The sequence below is a fragment of the Lagopus muta genome, chromosome 1 (assembly GCF_023343835.1).
Source record: "Lagopus muta isolate bLagMut1 chromosome 1, bLagMut1 primary, whole genome shotgun sequence".
Lineage (NCBI taxonomy): Eukaryota > Metazoa > Chordata > Aves > Galliformes > Phasianidae > Lagopus > Lagopus muta.
Genome location: NC_064433.1, coordinates 61,634,342 through 61,651,469, shown reverse-complemented (window position 1 = coordinate 61,651,469; position 17,128 = coordinate 61,634,342). Strand labels below are relative to the sequence as shown.

Below are 17,128 nucleotides of genomic sequence, written 5' to 3'. Positions count from 1 at the left end.
TAACTGCATCCCTACGAAGCAGTAACTTGCACCATGGTTTCCATCCTATTCAGTGCTTCGAGGTTCCCTAATCACGGCAGCAGCCATCAATGGACATAAATGCAAAACAAACAGGTTTACAGCTGACTGGGGCCTTTCTCAACAGGGACAGCACACACAGGTGGCAAGAAATAAATTAAGCATGATGTTACACAACAATATAGGTATGTATTTATGCACATTAAATATTTTATAGACGCATTTTGATCTCTGATGTGCAAGAAGTTGCTTATTAAAAATCCAATTTAAGTGTGGGAGTCAAAGTGTGCTCTGTTCCATCTGTACATCCTCCAAGAACAGAAACCGAATGAAAAAGGAATGAGTTAATACACAGTTTGAGCCAATGACATGGGAAACACGTACCATCTAAATATTTCCAGCAATGTTTGTTTCTTGCATAGTTTTTAAATGATTATTAGGAATTTAAAATTGCGTATTGGATACTATGCAACAAGATTTATTGTAAACTGACGTACTGAAAAATTGTTTTCAGAAAAAAATGTGTCAAGAAAGAGAGGGAAGAAGAAACACGCATTAAAACAGAAATCCCTTTCTTATAATTTCATCTCATGTCTCAGAGATAGAAGAGCCTGGTGGAAATCCACTCTGTGTGATACCTGGTAGTCTCTGGGAGTAAATAGCTTCTCCCAAGCTTTGCCTCTCATTCTCTTTTGCTTCTTTAAGCTGTTGGGCTTTTTTCCCCACTAGCATCTGTGCAGAATGGGACAACTTACTCCAGTCTACCTGGCAGATTATAGTGTTGCTATCAGCAGCAAAGAAAAGAAAAACAAGCATCACAAATCCTGCCCTTACCCCTCTCTTTTCCTGCTGCAAGAACAAGATCATTTCCTAGAAAGCACTGAATGAGAGAGTCTAATTCTTTCCAGTCAGTTCTCAGATAGTGAGCAACAATGAGATATGAGCAGACAGATCTTAAAAAAATAAAATAAAAAAAAAAAAATCTCAAGCCTGAGAAGTCCTGTTTCTCACTTAGTTGCCAGTGCTGCCTTGTGGAAAGCTGGCTGCCACATCAGCCCATGCATGGCAGGAGATGTCTGCAGCAAAAGCAGGAGATATCCCCAGGCTTCTGGCCTCCTGCTGCTGCTTCCTCCCCTCAGTACCTTATTGCCTCTGCATTTCTGTACTGGTGGAGATCTCTACCACCACCAGAGGAGAATCAGTGCTGAAATATCCTATTCTCTCCTGATTAAACTAGAGATCGAGATGTCAATAATGCTCTTTCCGAAAGAAAACATGAGAAATTAACCTCTCTAAAACAGAAAGGAAAACAATGAGTAGGAAATCTCATTCTTCTACTGCAGCACCATTTGTGAGAACTAGAGAGAGCATAAGATAGAGTGGATGAGCGAGCAGCAAAGGCTGTCCCAGAGACTCTTTCCTTTGCTCTTATGAAGACCAAAAAAAAACAAAAAGAGAGAAAGAGAGGGAGAGCAGAATCAGCACAGAGGTTTGGTTCTGCAGCTAGAGCCTATGGGGAATCCAAAACCTTAATAAATCCAAGTTACTCTATCCCTAAACTAGGAATGAATCTAGCCTACATTTACTTTGCATCCTTCCTTCTTACTGTCACCTCTGAAAAAACCCAGCCCCTGTGCCCTCTCTGGAAAGACTCCATGCTTCAGCACTTGCAACTCCCCTAAAATTAACTGGCAAAATCCCTGAAGGTACCATGTCAGTCAACACTACCTCTCTTTTCCTATTCCATTCACTTCAAATTCGGTCACCTAGCTTCTAGGGCCAGCAGAGCTCTAATCCATCCCACATCTCAGACTCCTGTTTTGATCATGACAGCAACCAGCTGTGGTGCCCTCTGTGGTTCTGCTGAAACAGTATCTAAGCTGTTAGGGAAGTATTTACTTAACAGTTAAAACAAAAGGAGTTGTTCAGTACCTTAAAGACTGCGATCTGTTATAGGCCAAACTAGATAACCACAGTAGTACTTTCTAAATACATGTATTTATATTAAGTCCATGTTTATATCTTTACGTATGTAAACTGTGTAATCCATGGAGATGAATTATGTATCTTGGTCTCTAAATTCTGAGTCTGCTCATCATGCTATTCCATGCCTTGCTTGATGGATTAATGCCCTGTCCATAAGATGATAATATACCATACTATTTTCAGCCTCTCTCTCTTCTTTCCTTTGTTCTAGTGTTCACCTGGTAAAAAACACATTCTGCTCTCTTCACCTAAGTCATTCTTAGGAACTTCTTTTTCTTCGCTAAAGTTTACCACATCAGAAAGAACACAGGAGAAAAAGATCTAGGAGAAGTCAGAATGTGCACATGTATCATAGAGTCTTCTAATACTGAACCTCACCTTTTTCTTTCTTAATTCCAATGGCCCACCCACAATTGAGCATTTATAGCTCTCACATGATTCACAACACATCCAACCAGAGGATACATTTATCAAGGGAGAAAATACATGCCAGATGCTTTACCAGTCAAAAGATAACTTGGTCAGTGCATAACAACCAAATGAAAAGGCTATACACTAACCAGGTTAGGCCAGCTGGAGAAGTCTGTCCAAACAAAAGGTGATTACAGTTACTTTTTTCTAAAAAAACAGAGTTTGGCATCAGGTTATTAAAACTAGATTATTTTCTCCTTAGCTATTGACCACAGAAGGCCAAGAAACTGTTTTGGGCATGAAGATCAACAGTAGTACATATATATTCTGGCCACCCACAGACACCAGTCTGAAATATGTATAGTATCACCAATTTCCAGAGAAACTGAGAGAAAGAAAAGCATGTGCAGAGTTGCATATATCAGTTTTTGTAACAAAAAAAAAAAAAAAAAAAAAAAAAACCTTCTAGCTACGAAGCTATAAAAGCAGCAGCAATTATCATAATAAAAAAAATGAACCTCAAATACTTAACATTTGGAATATCCCAGCCTTCCTCTAAAAATACTTTTAGTAGCGTCAATCCAAAAGTTCTCTGAAAGCTATGAACCTCCTGCCAAATCCACTGTTTTGTCCCACTCTCCCCCAAATTATGATCTGTATCTTGCTATTATGCATTTTCAAGTATAATTTTCTCTCTTCTGAGTCATCTGTGAACTAAAGCTCCAAATGTATGTCATAAAAGGCATCTTAAGAAACAGAAGGAAGAAAAAGAAGCCCTCTCAGGAAGACTGGGAAGAAGCTGTGCAATTATAGTGTCCATTCCTGACACAGTCTTTTGCAACCAAAATTGCAAGACCAGGTTTATCTAATAGAATAGAGTTGTGAAGTTTGGCAACCTTCATTTACAGCTGTATGTGTTCTGTCCTCAAATTTCAGGTTCAGATGTGCCTGAGGAGTTAAAGTCAAGTCCAGCCAAAAGTATCTGGCTACTGTATTTGCTGGAACAGGACCCAAAACCATATAGGACTGAAGCTCCACATCAGTTTGAAGAGTGAACATGGTAAGCAGAAATGTCATTCTGACAAAATGCAGCTTGCCACTCATTAATGGCATTTTTTCATCCCATGCAGATCCAATTTATGATCTGATGCAAGCTTCTACCTGACAACCTCCTACCTGGTTCTTTTTCCTCCTAGGTCCTACTAAATGGTCCTTTCTGACAGACATTTTGGATTTTTATTTGACTAATACCTCAAAAGCAAAAAAAGAAAAAGATAGGTCAAAATGATGAAGAGATCTGTAGTTTGGGCCTGAGCTGAGAAGGAGACTAGAATAAATACCAAAACAAAATTCCCAATAATTTCATTGGCAGCAAGATTTCTCTTCCATGCTGAAAGATCATTTCAATGATTTATCTGACATGCAAAATAATACAGGCCACAGAAGACCACTTAGAAATTCCTGCAGCAAGAGAAGGTTCTGTTTTGTTTTTAAATATTATGTAAGAAAATGAAATTGAGCACACTATTTCCAGACATTGTTTCAGAGGGGGATTAGGCATAACATAGACCTCCCATGTGAGACAGTTTCAACTAATGATACTTAGGCTGAATATAATTAAAAGACAAAGTAATGTGGCAATGAAGAAAGTAATCCTGGATATGGAAGAAGACAAAGAACATTTGTGATCTTTTCTGTCCCAGCTCACAAATCAGTTCTACAATAAATTGAGAAATTATTATAGTAACACAACTCTGAGTTCCCATTTCCTCTTGAAGGTGATGAACCTTTTTGGACATTACTGACATTATTGGGTAACTCCCAGGCTAGACAATTTTTAGAAAGGGTCTCTAATCCTCAATCATGCCAATGAATGAAGTCTTTCAGCTGTAGGTTTTAGGGTAAGACCTATTTCAAAGCATTGGCCCACGTATGATATCAAGTATTTCCACAGTGCTTTGGTGTTGGGTAGTTGGTTTGGACTACAACACCCATTAGTTTTTCAGTACTATACAGAAGTTAACAGGGAGGCTACCTTCAGAGATGAACCTTTAGGACTGAAACATTTAAATGGCTTCTTTTCTTCAGACACGCCATCTTCTGGTACTTTCTGACGTTTCTCAGCTGCTTCAGCCCTTCTCCTTTCAATTTCTTCTTTCATCCTCTTCTTTTCCTCCTAAAAAGTATTAATTTATTCTTTCAGAAACTGCATCACCATTACAAGGCTTTGCTGTCCTGCAAAAATTTATCAGGTTATCTAATAGATTTTTTTTTATGCTAGCCAAAACAGTTCAGTGAATGCTGTCTGAATGCCAGTAACACGCTGGTGACAATACATCATAGTCTTAAGTGAAGAAGACAATTACTCCATGCTCCTTTAATCTCTCCTCACAGTCCTGTCATCAGATTTACCGCCAAATAGTGTCACTTACAGAGAACAAAGCACATTTATAAAAACATTATTTCATTAAGAACTCAATTTCAGAAACTTAATGTTAAATTTTCGCAATGGTGTCTGTATTTAAAAATATTTCTGAGGAACATTTAGATGAGCTGAAAGAAACAGCAAACAGGTTTTGAAGTGAACTAGTCAACCAGCTTGTACAGACTGCTATTTGTCCAAAATGGTGTAAGAACCAAAAAATCCTACAGTCTCATTTTGCTTCCTAAATTCAGTTTCTCTGTACTCTCAAGTTTCACCTTTGTATTCTTTTTCTCCATCTTCTCTAGCAATTGTGCCAAGGTTAATATTTAATGTGGAAAAAATTGATAGAAGCCCAAAAAGTGAAGTGCTTGAAATGCTTATAGTTTCCCCTCCAGAGAGACAACAGGAGTTTTTACTTTCAGAACTGCAAGTTGAAGCACAACCACTGTGAGTGCTGGTTAGCAGAGTCTTTTTTTCACACAGTAAGTCACTGTGCAATTTCAGCATCTATTTAATTCTACAGTAAAGAGCTTAGCATGTTAAAGCAATTGGCATTTATCTACTAGCACTATTATTATTCTTCCACCACTTGCTTTCCAAACAAGTAAGATTCCTTAATGATGCACCAGAGATTTTAAAATTCTATTTATAAAGTCTCTTGGCAAAGGAAGCACAAGCAAACAGATGTGCTTGGGTACTCAGTATTTAAACAGGCAAAAATATCTTCCTAATGAGATCTTGCCCATCATAACTGTATATAACATTAGCATTCCAGTTCATCTGCAGCAGATGAATTTTTGCCACATCCTTTCTAATTCAAGTTGTGCAACTTCAAAGAGACACTGAAAATAAATTAAGAAGTCTGTGGCTATAAGAGTCTCCAAAATGTTACCCAAAAAGAGTATAAATGTGCAGCTGCTGTAGATGGCATCCTGACTAATTAAGACATTATTAGAGCCTTGTCTTCCTTGAGGCTAAAACTGCAGTTTTTCTTCGTATCCTGAATGTTCTACCTTGGGTTCTCACTAGAACGTCTATGTGATGTGGTTGACTGATACAAAATACAGCATGCTTGCAGTTAAGCCTGTCGGTTAGAGGAATGGGGTAATTTTAATGCCCATGGCATATTTGTGATATGGTCTATCCATTGTGATAGACCATCTCCTGACACAGGCTAAGAAACAGCCGTTCTGATAGAGTACATGATCCAAATAGAGGGCTCAAACAAAGGACAAAACCGGAATCAAAATCCACCAGCAAATCCCCACACAGACCTCAGGCAGTATCAGGTTCACGAAGGAGAAGCACACACTGGTCTGTAGGTTTGTTTGAGTTTGGTCTTGCTTTCACTGTCACATACTCTTTCCTCACCTATGTGCAAGTCTCCCATGGTATCATTCTGCCCTTTTGCTAAACAAAGATTCATCCATATCCAACCTCACACTAACTGCTTTGTACTGTACAGATTACTGTTGTAAAGAGTTACCATCTAATCTGAGGTGAGTGGAAGCAAAGGAGTTACAATGAGGAATTAAAATCAGAAAGCAATACTTTCTCCTGTACGCTTACCTCCTCTCTGATTTTTCTCTCAGCCTCCTCCTGCTTCTTCTTCTGCTCCTCTTCCTCCAGGATTTTCCTGCGCTCCTCCCGCCTTTTCTTCAGCTCATCCAGATCCACAGCTGCCTCCTGCTGTTTCTCCTTCAGCTTCTCAGAGCCAGCCTCAGCATTTGCAGCTCCTTTCAAGTTGGAGCGGCTGGGAAAGAAAGAAAAGACGAGATAATGCACCACAAATTTTCTCTTCCTGGCCAGAGCCAACCTGATAACCCACATTCACCAGCAATACAAAGATACTCCTTATAAGATCTTTTACTCCTTGTAAACTCCATCAAACTCAAAGCAAAGCATTTGGTGTAGGAGCCAGATAGGTCTGGACACTTGGAGGAGCATGTTTCCCATCCACTGCCAGTGAGGGAGCAGGCTCATGTACTCAAGACAGGGGCTGGACCATCCTGCCTGACATCTCAGATCCCCTCCATTTTCATCACAACTCAACAACTAAGCTTTGTATATTTAACATCTCAGGTAACATCAGCAAGATGCACCTTATCAGCATCTTCATGAGGAGACTGAAGGCCTACTCTGAAAGTAATGCCTCCTAGTTTAAGATGTTGGTCCGTGACATCAGAGGTAGGTTTTGGTGGTACGGCAGTAGAGGTTGAACCTTCCTGACAGTGTTCCATTACATCTGCAGTCGTGTGACAGGTGGCAGCAACAGGGCAGTTTGACAAAATGGCATCTGATATGGAGTTGCCTATGAAGCAAAGGTGTCACCAAAGTCCTCCATGAGGAAAAAATGGCACCCACTGACACTCATTGATGCTTGCTGAACATTTCTGGAGACCAAACTGTGGATGTGAGCACAGTGAGGCGGTGGATGGGGCATTTCAATCATGGAGATAGTGACATGAAAAACAAGCCACATTTGGGAAGCCATGCACAGTAGTCACCCCACAAAGTGAAGTGTTTCTTGATCAGCACATCCACACAAATCAGACCAGGGAACTGTTCAAGGAGCTGAATAAATGTTTCAGTGCCTTGGTAACAATGGATGCAATGTTGGAATATCACAAAGTTTGCACAAAGTGGGTCCCAAAAATTCTCACACAAGAACAGAAGGAACACCATATGCAACTTTGTCAGGACCTACTGAACAAACAGCAGACTATAGGCAATGGTTTTCTGAATCACAGTATTACTGGTGATGAAACTCGGTATCACCACTAAAAGCAAGAGTCGAAGCAGCAGTTCATGCAGTGGCAATATCTGAATTCACCATCAAAGAAAACGTTCAAGATCCAGTTCTCAGCAGGTAAAGCAATGTGTACTGTCTTTTGGGATAGGAAAGGGGCAATTCTTCTGGATTTCCTGGAACCCAGACAAACAATCAACTCTGACCGCTGCGTCACAACATTGACAAAGCTGAGGGCTCAAACTTCCAGGGTCAGGCCAGAGAAGAAGACAATCTTTCTCTTGCAGCATGATATCACCAGGCCCATACCAGTTTGAAGACATAAGCACATTGCCAGTCTTGGCTGGACTGTCCTACTACACCTACTGTATAGTTCAGATTTGGTACCTTGTGACTTCCAATTGTTTGGGTCAATGAAAGGTGGACTGCATGGCCATTTTCCTAGCAAGTATCTTTGGGGACCAAACCAGATACAGAAGGAAACAGAGTGGTGAGACTCTTACTGATTCAAAACATAAAATGCTTTTAAAAGCCTAAAAATGTTCCTACGTAATCTAAAGCATCTATCGCTTGGACTCAGCAAGCTTGTATGAATAGAAGGGTTCATCAGAACTTCTGCTGACATTTTCCAGGGAAAATATGCCTTCAATTAAGGAAGTGGAAATTATTTGTTAATGACAACTTTCCACAGGAGAAAACCCTAAGTTTTACAGCCAACTCTAATATGAGAGACAGACAGAAAGAATAAAAGGAGTGAGAAGTGGGGGGAGAGTATTTGTATAGGTGAAGTGCATGCTCTCAACAGAGTCAGATAGTATCACCTAGTTAAACAATTACCACAACAGCGTTTAGTCAAACGTCTACTCCCTGAGCACGTTTAGTGTTACTGCTGACAAGGAGATAGGTACCACAGAGGTATCAGTATGCTATTCACAAGGGACAGAAAAGGAATGTACTTACTGATTTTTTTAAAGATCTTTCTGCTCTGTTCTGTTGACATTTAGAAAAGCTGGATATTAATAACTTCATTAATGGAGCCAGTGTTGTGGAGTTAAATGCCACAAGACGGAACAAATCAAGTGTTCCAACAATAACAATAACTGTTAGAGATGATGAGATTAGAGATGACAACATGAAGAACAAATACATAAATCTGCAGTCTGCTGAATCACACCCAATCCTGCAAAGGCACTCTTCATTCAAATAGATTTCTCATCTAGATGGGGTTAGCCATATAAAACAGATTGTAGGATCAGAGCTGAATTATCTGTGGTTTCAATATCACAATAGGATCTGCTAACACAGATTACTCTGCCCTCACATGGTATTACTGACTGGGAAAAAACTCAGCTGCAGCAGGGCAGAATGTATCATTTAGAAACTGTAATACTAAAAAAACATATGGTAAAACAGCATAGCCAAACTGACATTGTGATGTGCTTATCAGCTGTTGTAATTCATCTGTGAAAGTTCAACACCAGTGTGGTAAGACCGGGCATTTATTTTGAAATGTGTTTATTTGGAAAGGCTTTTCTATATATAACACCACAAAGCAAAGCTAAAGGAAAAAAAGTCCAGAGGTATGTGAACTTCTGTATCCCCAGGACATTGTCACACCTGATTTTCTACAGTTATAGCTGCATAGTATACATTTCTCTAATATTACTTTATCACAGTCCTTTTCTGCTTTAGGTCCTAATCCTGAATGTGTTTTTGCCATGGAGTTACTCAGCTCATTGAAACAGAGCCATAAAATCACCCTCCATCATAAGCGTCACGTGGTTGTGAGTAGTTACTAATAAGGGTTTGCATCAGGTAGTGATGAATAATTAGAGAAAGGAACTCAAGCCCTTTTTTAATTTAAAAAAATAAATAAATAAATAAAAAATAAAACTAAAACACTGAGAAAAAATATTGTAAACTATTTGAATTTTCACTTAGGCTGCTCAAAGAACAAAGCAAGGACCAGCTCCTGTGGTTTAAGGCACGCTTTTGGGTGTTTAGCCTGAAATATTTCTAATATCATTTGCAGAGATTACAAAAACCCATGAACTTTATGGGGGCACAGGGTGTTTCTAAAGATCTATCTATCCTGCCCAAGCCATTAAAAAGCTGTTTTTAAGGCTTTCCCGCTTCATTGCATGGTTACAACCTCTGTAACAAACATCCCAGGAACCTAATTAATGAATTAATTAATTGTTCTTGCTATCTGAAGTCTGGCTTCTCCCAGCCAGACCTGCAAGTTTCAGGTCCCCAAAAATCCAAGAAGTCACTTCTAACAGACATAATGATCCAATTTTCTGGTGGTCCTGTGTGGAGCCTGTTGTTGAACTCAGTGATCCTTATGGGTCTCCCCCAACCCAGGATATTCTATGACTCTATAACAAAGGTATCACTTGCCAGGGCAAATACTTCACACTCAAAATTAAAAGAACTGAGAATATTTGACCTGTTTCTCTTAACAAATAACCATTCTGTTTTATATGACTACACAAGAAAGGTTAATCCTTAGTGACTTCAGTGCAGACAGCCTCAAAGAAATCGACAGCTACTCTCTACTTTCAACTCATAAAAAAACAAAGATATAATCTAGTTTTAGGATTTTTGTTTGAAGACTTCAAGTGTCCTCCTTTGTAAGGAGAACACTTCAGGTTTCTAGCTAATTTTATTCTCATAGAACCTTTCACTTCTGGTTCTGCATAATCTGAAACAGGAAACAATAAACTGGCAGTCATTCTCCTTGTTTTCCTCCACCTCCACAAAATCCTCTGTTCTCAACAGATTCTGGGAATCTCCATTCCTTACTGTCAACAATGAAAAATTAGTATTGAGATGCTGGGTGGAGGAAGAATTTCGTAAGTACCTCCTTGGTGCTAAGAAGTGAAGACAGTTGCCAGCTTTCAGACAAGGAGGAAAAGGAAAGAAGTGGTTTGTGGGAGCCAAAAAAAGTCAGAATAATGTGGAAAAAAAAGCACTGCTTCATATTTAGTACTTTTGCATTCCTGTGTGAGAATGGAGAGGAAGGTAAGTAGGAGGGGAAATGAGAAACGAAAGATCTAAAACGCCTTTTTTTCCTGCAATTTTCTGACTGATACGAACAAATGAGATGCAGATAAGATTTTCCTTTAGCCTGCACTACCCTATTTTGTTCTCAGTCATCACCACTGAGATTTAGCCAAGTTACAATGCTTCTTAACGAGTATCTGATGTGTTCATGCAAAAACAAGAAGAAAGCTCCAAACAAAGCCTTACGTTAGCCATCCTTCTTCACACATTTGGAAATCATGAAAGAAAAACAGAAAAAGAAAAAACAGAGTGGAAACTCAAATCTACATGTTGCCTCCAAGGCTTGTCTCCCACAGGAAGTGAAACAAATGAGAACACAACAAAAATATTTTCAGAAATCTTTTCTCATGTTATTGATGATGTGACCCCAGTCATGATGCAGGGTAGTTCTAAGGAAGGACCATTTCCTGCTACTCCATCTCCGTGCTGCCTGACTCTCTCTGTCTTTTGGCCTTAGGTCAGGGTGTCCCCAGGGTCTTTTGAACTGCATTTTATTTTGAGAAAGTTTGATTTTCCCGGAAGAATCACAAGGGGAGTGCTGAGATATAACAGCAAAATCCATCTGCCCCACACATTTCTAAATGTGCACGGAGAGCTTAACCTTCTCTTTGCCTGTGCCAATGTAAAAGAGAAAGAGAGGTGTATAGGAAAAAAAAAAAAATTTCTAACAAAAAAAAAAAAAGAACATTTTCTCATCTAACTGAAAAATATCACTTTTATAGCAAAAACATTAACTACAAGGTTTGCCTTGAAATCAAGAGAATTTCTAGCTGTCAAGAGTTACCAACTGAATTGTGCTTCATGCTGATATGCATTATTACTAAAAGGAATTGTGTGTAACTAAAAATCATTGAAATCCAATTTCAGGATGAATTTGATTTTAAAAATTTAGGGAACACAAAATCTGGAATTCAGTCATCACTGGCCTCTGTGCAGATAGTGGAATGAAATGTCTCTCAAGGAAGAAAAAAATCCAGCAAAGAAAAATAAGCCACTAATTTCTACCAAGGTTCTATTTACATCTGTTTCCTGTACCTTGCTTTATCACTGTAAAAACGTGGGTGCAGCCTGCTAGAAAACTAACCAACAGCCTTAAATCAGACCTAAGCACTCAGTGAACACTAGAGCCTCCTCTGATGGTGCCAACCTAAGTCTTGCACACAGCTGCTACAAGGCTTTTCACTGGAGACCCCAGGAAGGCCCCCTGCTCTACTCTAACACAAAGACCAGTGTGCTTAGCTGGAACTTACCCAAAAGCATTTTCAGTAGATTTAAGTTTGGGGGCAGTGAGTTCACGTTCTCCATTCTGTGCCTTTTGTTCTGGAACTCCCTTTTTACGATCCCAGACACTTTTCATTTCCTCCTTGGGTGCTTTTTCTTTATCCTTGTTGTCTTTTACCTGCTCAGAAGATACCATAAATCACAGGGGAAAAAAAATGTCACAATGAGACATTATCAATAGCAGTCAATGAACAAGAATTCCTTGAACGGAATTAGTGATTAACTCAGCAACTGTCTTCAAAATGATCATGTGCCTTAAGCCAGAAGTAGACTTTTTAACTTTACAGTTTAAAAATAGGATCATCCATCACCCTGCCTTTCTGATCCAAATTCACAATGAAAACACCTAAAATAACCAGTCTTCTGTGAAAGTGTATCGCAGCTACACATGTGGTAGCATGGGGCTTGGCTAGTACATCTTCTTTCTGTAACTTCACCTTCCTTAGGCACCTCAGTCCTCCTTACTTCCACTGCAGCATCACTCATGTGCAGCCCATTAAGATCCTGGGCTGCACACTCTTTGGGGCTAGGCTTGCTCAGATGTTCTTGGTTAAGAGCATTGGAGCAATAGAAATCATTTATAACCTTCAGTTTGCTTGAACAAAGCTCATGCTATGTGGATGTAGGCAGATCATTCTGCAGCACAGCAAGGGAGTACCAACAGAACAGAGCTAGTATTTTCAGCATCACAGCAGGTGGATGCCTCAGTACTACAGGAACAATGAAAAAGATAAAAAGCTGATCTTTGTATCAGAGTCTAAGTCACTCTGTCAAAAAGCACAGTCATGTCAGAGGATGGTCACCAATAGTGTTATCAGGCTCAAATATTTAATCCTATGAAGAAGCAAAAGTTCTCTCAAATGTTCTCTCAGGAAACACTAAAGCAAAAATTCTCCCTATCCTTACAGTTTTTTACCCTATAATTTTTAAGAGTAATCAAGTATATTGACTGCATGAATTTCATTCTTTAGTATCCCCCTATAGTTATGGGCTTGAAGTATTTACCAAAACCAGAAACAGCCTGATCTCAGCATGCCCATGGTTGGATGCTGAGAAGTGGAGTATATAGACCTACTTAAGTCCTTTGTCCTCAGGCAGAATTATTCCCACGATGAAAATTAGTCGACCTAGCAGCCTAAATAAACTTTCAACAGCAGCAGAGGAAAACATTATCCCAAAAATATCTCTTTTTCCCTGGCTCTCCAGTGTTGGAGGAAGCCAGCAAGAAAGGAAAGGAAAAAAATACTCTCATTTCTTGCCGTCCCATTTGCTAATTAAAAAGCAGGAATAATTTCCATAACAGTCCTGTCTGCAGCACAACTGCTTTTATGGCATTCCATGCGGCATGAGGAAATAAAAACCTACAGCAGACCACACTGAGGCGGCACACACTGCACGTCAGTACTGAGCAGCTACATTGCTCCAGTGAGCTTGCCACTGATGAGGGATGTAGGACACAACCCACAGCGACGTCTGCTCTGTCCTGAGAGCAGGCAGCAGCAGCAGCAGCACAGACATTCCCCACAGGCTCCTGCCAATGGGCTGTAGTTGCAACCTGGATCCCCACCCTGACAGACAGGAGGGGAGCTCAGTTTCCATGGCCATGCATTCTTTGGCTGTGATGCTGTGACTGCTAGCAAGCAAGGCCATTATTACTTGGTGCCCCAAGGAAAGGTTTTCTTTTTTTCTAGGAGCTGCGTTGAGGCAACCAGTGCTATTCATTGAGTCTAATGTACGCTGCCAGACAGCTATGACTTTTGGGAGCTCCCAAATGTGGGCAAGATTCTAGCTTGTGACATGTTCACAGCAAAAAAGCTCTGCTGCTTGTTAGCTCAGGGAGATACTGAGAACAGCAGTACTGATTGTTGTAAGATCTCAAATGCCAGGATGTCTGTGTTGGGACTTTGAGAGCATAGTATTTCCTTTGCTGAGATTTTCATCAAGACCTTTCTCAGTCTCATTAAAAAGCCGATACTTCCAGTTGCCTTATGTATTGAAGTCCACTGGGGAGGGTCATATCTCTTACATCTTAATTGAAATTGCTGAGAAAACTAATATTAAAACAACATAATTTAAAAAATAATAGGTTAGGAAATAGCATTTCAGAAGCTAGCTAGGATTTATGGTAATGTGCACACATTTGAGAAAACCATTAATGCAGCTTGGCTCCCTTATTCAGAAAGATGATAAAACAAGATATTAAAGAAATATTTCACAGCTTTCAGGTCCAATAATTCTCCTACTAATTTTAATGCCAAAACTGTGATTGATAGCACAGGAACAGACAACCATTATGTCCCACTCCAGAGGAAGACAACAGAAAAAGTATTTTCCCTTGTCTCAGTGCTTTCCTGAATTACAGGCCAATTCAGTTTTTGCTGAACTTAGTAAAAAGGACTGCTCTGATTCCAGTTGGAGTGGGTGGGTAGTTCTACCTGAACTGAAAACAATTCACATGCTCCCTTCAAATCTCGAGCCTCGAGTCAAAAGAGAGTATGGACAAAACCATGCTTTGTTTAGCTAATTTTCAACATACATAATTTATATTCTCATCTTTCTCTGTACTACATCTTTCCTGTTAAGCTCTTATGCTAACATTTGAGAGTCAAGATTTCTAAATCTAGAGCTTGAACAACTTCACACTACGCTGGATTGATTACTGAGGATGGAACCTTTTGGCATGCTGAGCTCTTATTTGGACACAGTTTCTTGCAGTCTTAAAAGCTGTGGGCACCTGGGTCTAGGCCTTCCATTTAGAGTGAACTGTTACACCCAAATACCACGAGAAAAGCAACTGTTGCAGCATGTCTAGCCAAACTAGAAGCAGGAAATACCAGGAGCCTCACATCATGAGAAAGCTTGTTCTTACGAGCTTTCCAGGACAGTTGTGAGTACCCAAAATCGTGGGGCAGTTCAGAGAAGGAGACAGATTTTTTATTTTTTTTTATTTTTATTTTTTTGGTAGTTTGATCAAAATCTGCCATTTGAAGGCCAGACTTTAGTCACATTAAGAATGGATATGTGGTCATGTTGCACAGTTACAAAAGCAAAATCTGGTTATGTGAAGAAGGTATTCCTTCAGGGATCTTGTTCACAATATATCGCCATCCTCTTAATTGCATATATGTGTCTACAATAAGTCTCACTGAATTTTGCTCTTTGCATGAGGGGAAGAAGTAGCGATAGGAACCTGATCATTACTTTATTTGAAGTCTAAGAATGTCAATTTTTCATTACAAACCAAGAAGCAACAACTGAGATTTTTAAAACTGAGCAGGATATTTCAAAAGTTCAGCTTGATACACATGCACAAGTTTCACCTTTCAGCGCAAGGACATTCAGCATTGCACCAGAAGTGGGATTCCTTAAACTGTCTCAAATTAAGCATCCAAAAATGGAAGCACTAAAATCACAAGTCACTTTCAAAAGTCATGACAATTCCCTGGAAAATCCAATCTTGTGGGCATGTCTTAAAAGGATCGTGGGAGTCCCACTGATAGCTGAGTGAGCTCCAGGCAAACATAGACAGGATATTGTGTCTCAAGCCCTGTTGTGGCTCTCATTGAACTCTTTCCCTTTCTAGACCGTTATTTTAGCACATTGCCAGTCTCTCTCCCTTTGGAACCTTTCTTCCAGTCATCTTCATAACGTTATCTTTTCAATCTCACCAATATTCTACTAAAAATATGGACAATAACTCAAGCAACTGGACCAAGAACCTGGTGGCATGACTTGCCTTCACCTCTCTCTGAGGGGGAGATAAGCTTCTACAGCATGTTCTACATCGATCAAGTTGCTTTCCAACAACTAAGGACAATAGCAAAGATCCTCTGAAGCCCCCAGCACTCCCAGGCAGACAGAGGCACAAAGTCCCAGGCACAAACTACCTGTCGCTAAATCTCTGTGTTGCAGCTCTTTAAGAGAGCCCCATGAACCTGTTTGAACCCATACCGGCGCAATCCTGTAAGAACCTGACTGGTTTCAATGTCTGGTCAGGATCAGAGGCTATTCTGATACCTTCTGCACTGACCCAAAAGCACACTGAATATGGCTCTCTGTTTTGTCAGCTGTAACCTGAAGAGTAAATGGTTCCCAAATCTTACTTACCATACAGTAAAACACCATGGCACCAGCTCCTGTGTTTACAGTGGAAATGCAATGCAGTAATTTTTGTAGATTTTCTCTTTAAAACAAAAGAAGAATCTTGGGTATGCACAGTTTATGTCATGTGATATTGCAGCTTTGGGGAAAATGATTAGTTAAGATATTCAAGCGGCCAAAGGGCCTAGATTATTATTATTACTATTTTAAGAGTAGGTCTCAGTCACAGGAGAAAAGTTCACAGTAAAGTGAGAGGAAACAAGGGAAGGATGATTAGTTGATACAGTCCTGAAAAATTCATCCCTACGGTGCAAGCCATCCTTGCGCTATTGACAGAAATGAGTTTGACTGAAGTATTTGTTCTAAGACAAACAGAACTTGGTTCTAAGGCCACAAAAGAACAAAATACTTGAGCATATACTTAATGTTAAGCACGCAAGTAGCTTCATCTATTTATTTCAACAGGATTACTCATGTTCTTGAAGTGAAGCACATATTTAAGTACTTTGCTGAACAAGCAAAATTCAGTTATAAGTCCCTTATTTTTTTAACTCAAGTTTCCTTACAACAACTAAATCAACGGTTAATAAATTACCTGTTCTTTTTTGGAGGTAGGTTGAAGCTTCTGTGGTAAGCTTTCCTTTTTAGCTTCCGCTTTAACCTCTTTGTCTTCCTCCTTTGTTATGGAGTTTTTAATAATTTTTGTTTTAAATACGGTATGAAAACATTGTTCTACAAGCACTTTTGTTTCTCCACACTGTGCTCACGTACCAATCCTGTGTGCAGCCACATGTCCTTCACGTGCTGTTGTGCCCACATCTGCATGTACAGCGGTGCTCCCTCCTCCCTCTCTAAATGCTTCCATTCCCCCATCAGGGCTTTTCTCACTTGCGTGGCATCATGCTCACGTGTTCCAGCAGAGAGCCCTTTCTTGTGATTGCATTTAACACACACATTCCTCACACAGTTTACCAGGTGCTGATAATATTTTGTGTTGAGTTGTGTTTGCCTCAACCTTATGTCTTACTTCATCAAGCCAGCTTATAGCAACTGAGAAAAAAGGCAGCAAAGAACATGCAAAGGTCTGAACA

At 39.8% G+C, this 17,128-nt stretch overlaps 1 protein-coding gene across 6 annotated transcripts in view; it reads right to left on the bottom strand.

Annotated features, from left to right (window-relative positions):
- The window catches only part of CALD1 (caldesmon 1), a 184,399-nt gene that overhangs the window by 12,269 nt on the left and 155,002 nt on the right, over positions 1-17,128 (bottom strand). For 4 of the 6 annotated variants that reach the window (XM_048966957.1, XM_048966974.1, XM_048966967.1 and 1 more), the window contains 4 exons: positions 16,633-16,713; positions 11,906-12,054; positions 6,410-6,593; positions 4,451-4,591 (listed from right to left, as the gene is read on the bottom strand). In XM_048966957.1, coding sequence (XP_048822914.1) covers positions 4,451-4,591; positions 6,410-6,593; positions 11,906-12,054; positions 16,633-16,713 — 555 coding nt within the window. The remainder of the gene's footprint in view (positions 1-4,450; positions 4,592-6,409; positions 6,594-11,905; positions 12,055-16,632; positions 16,714-17,128) is intronic. The other 2 variants (XM_048966992.1, XM_048967001.1) reach the window with 1 other exon arrangement.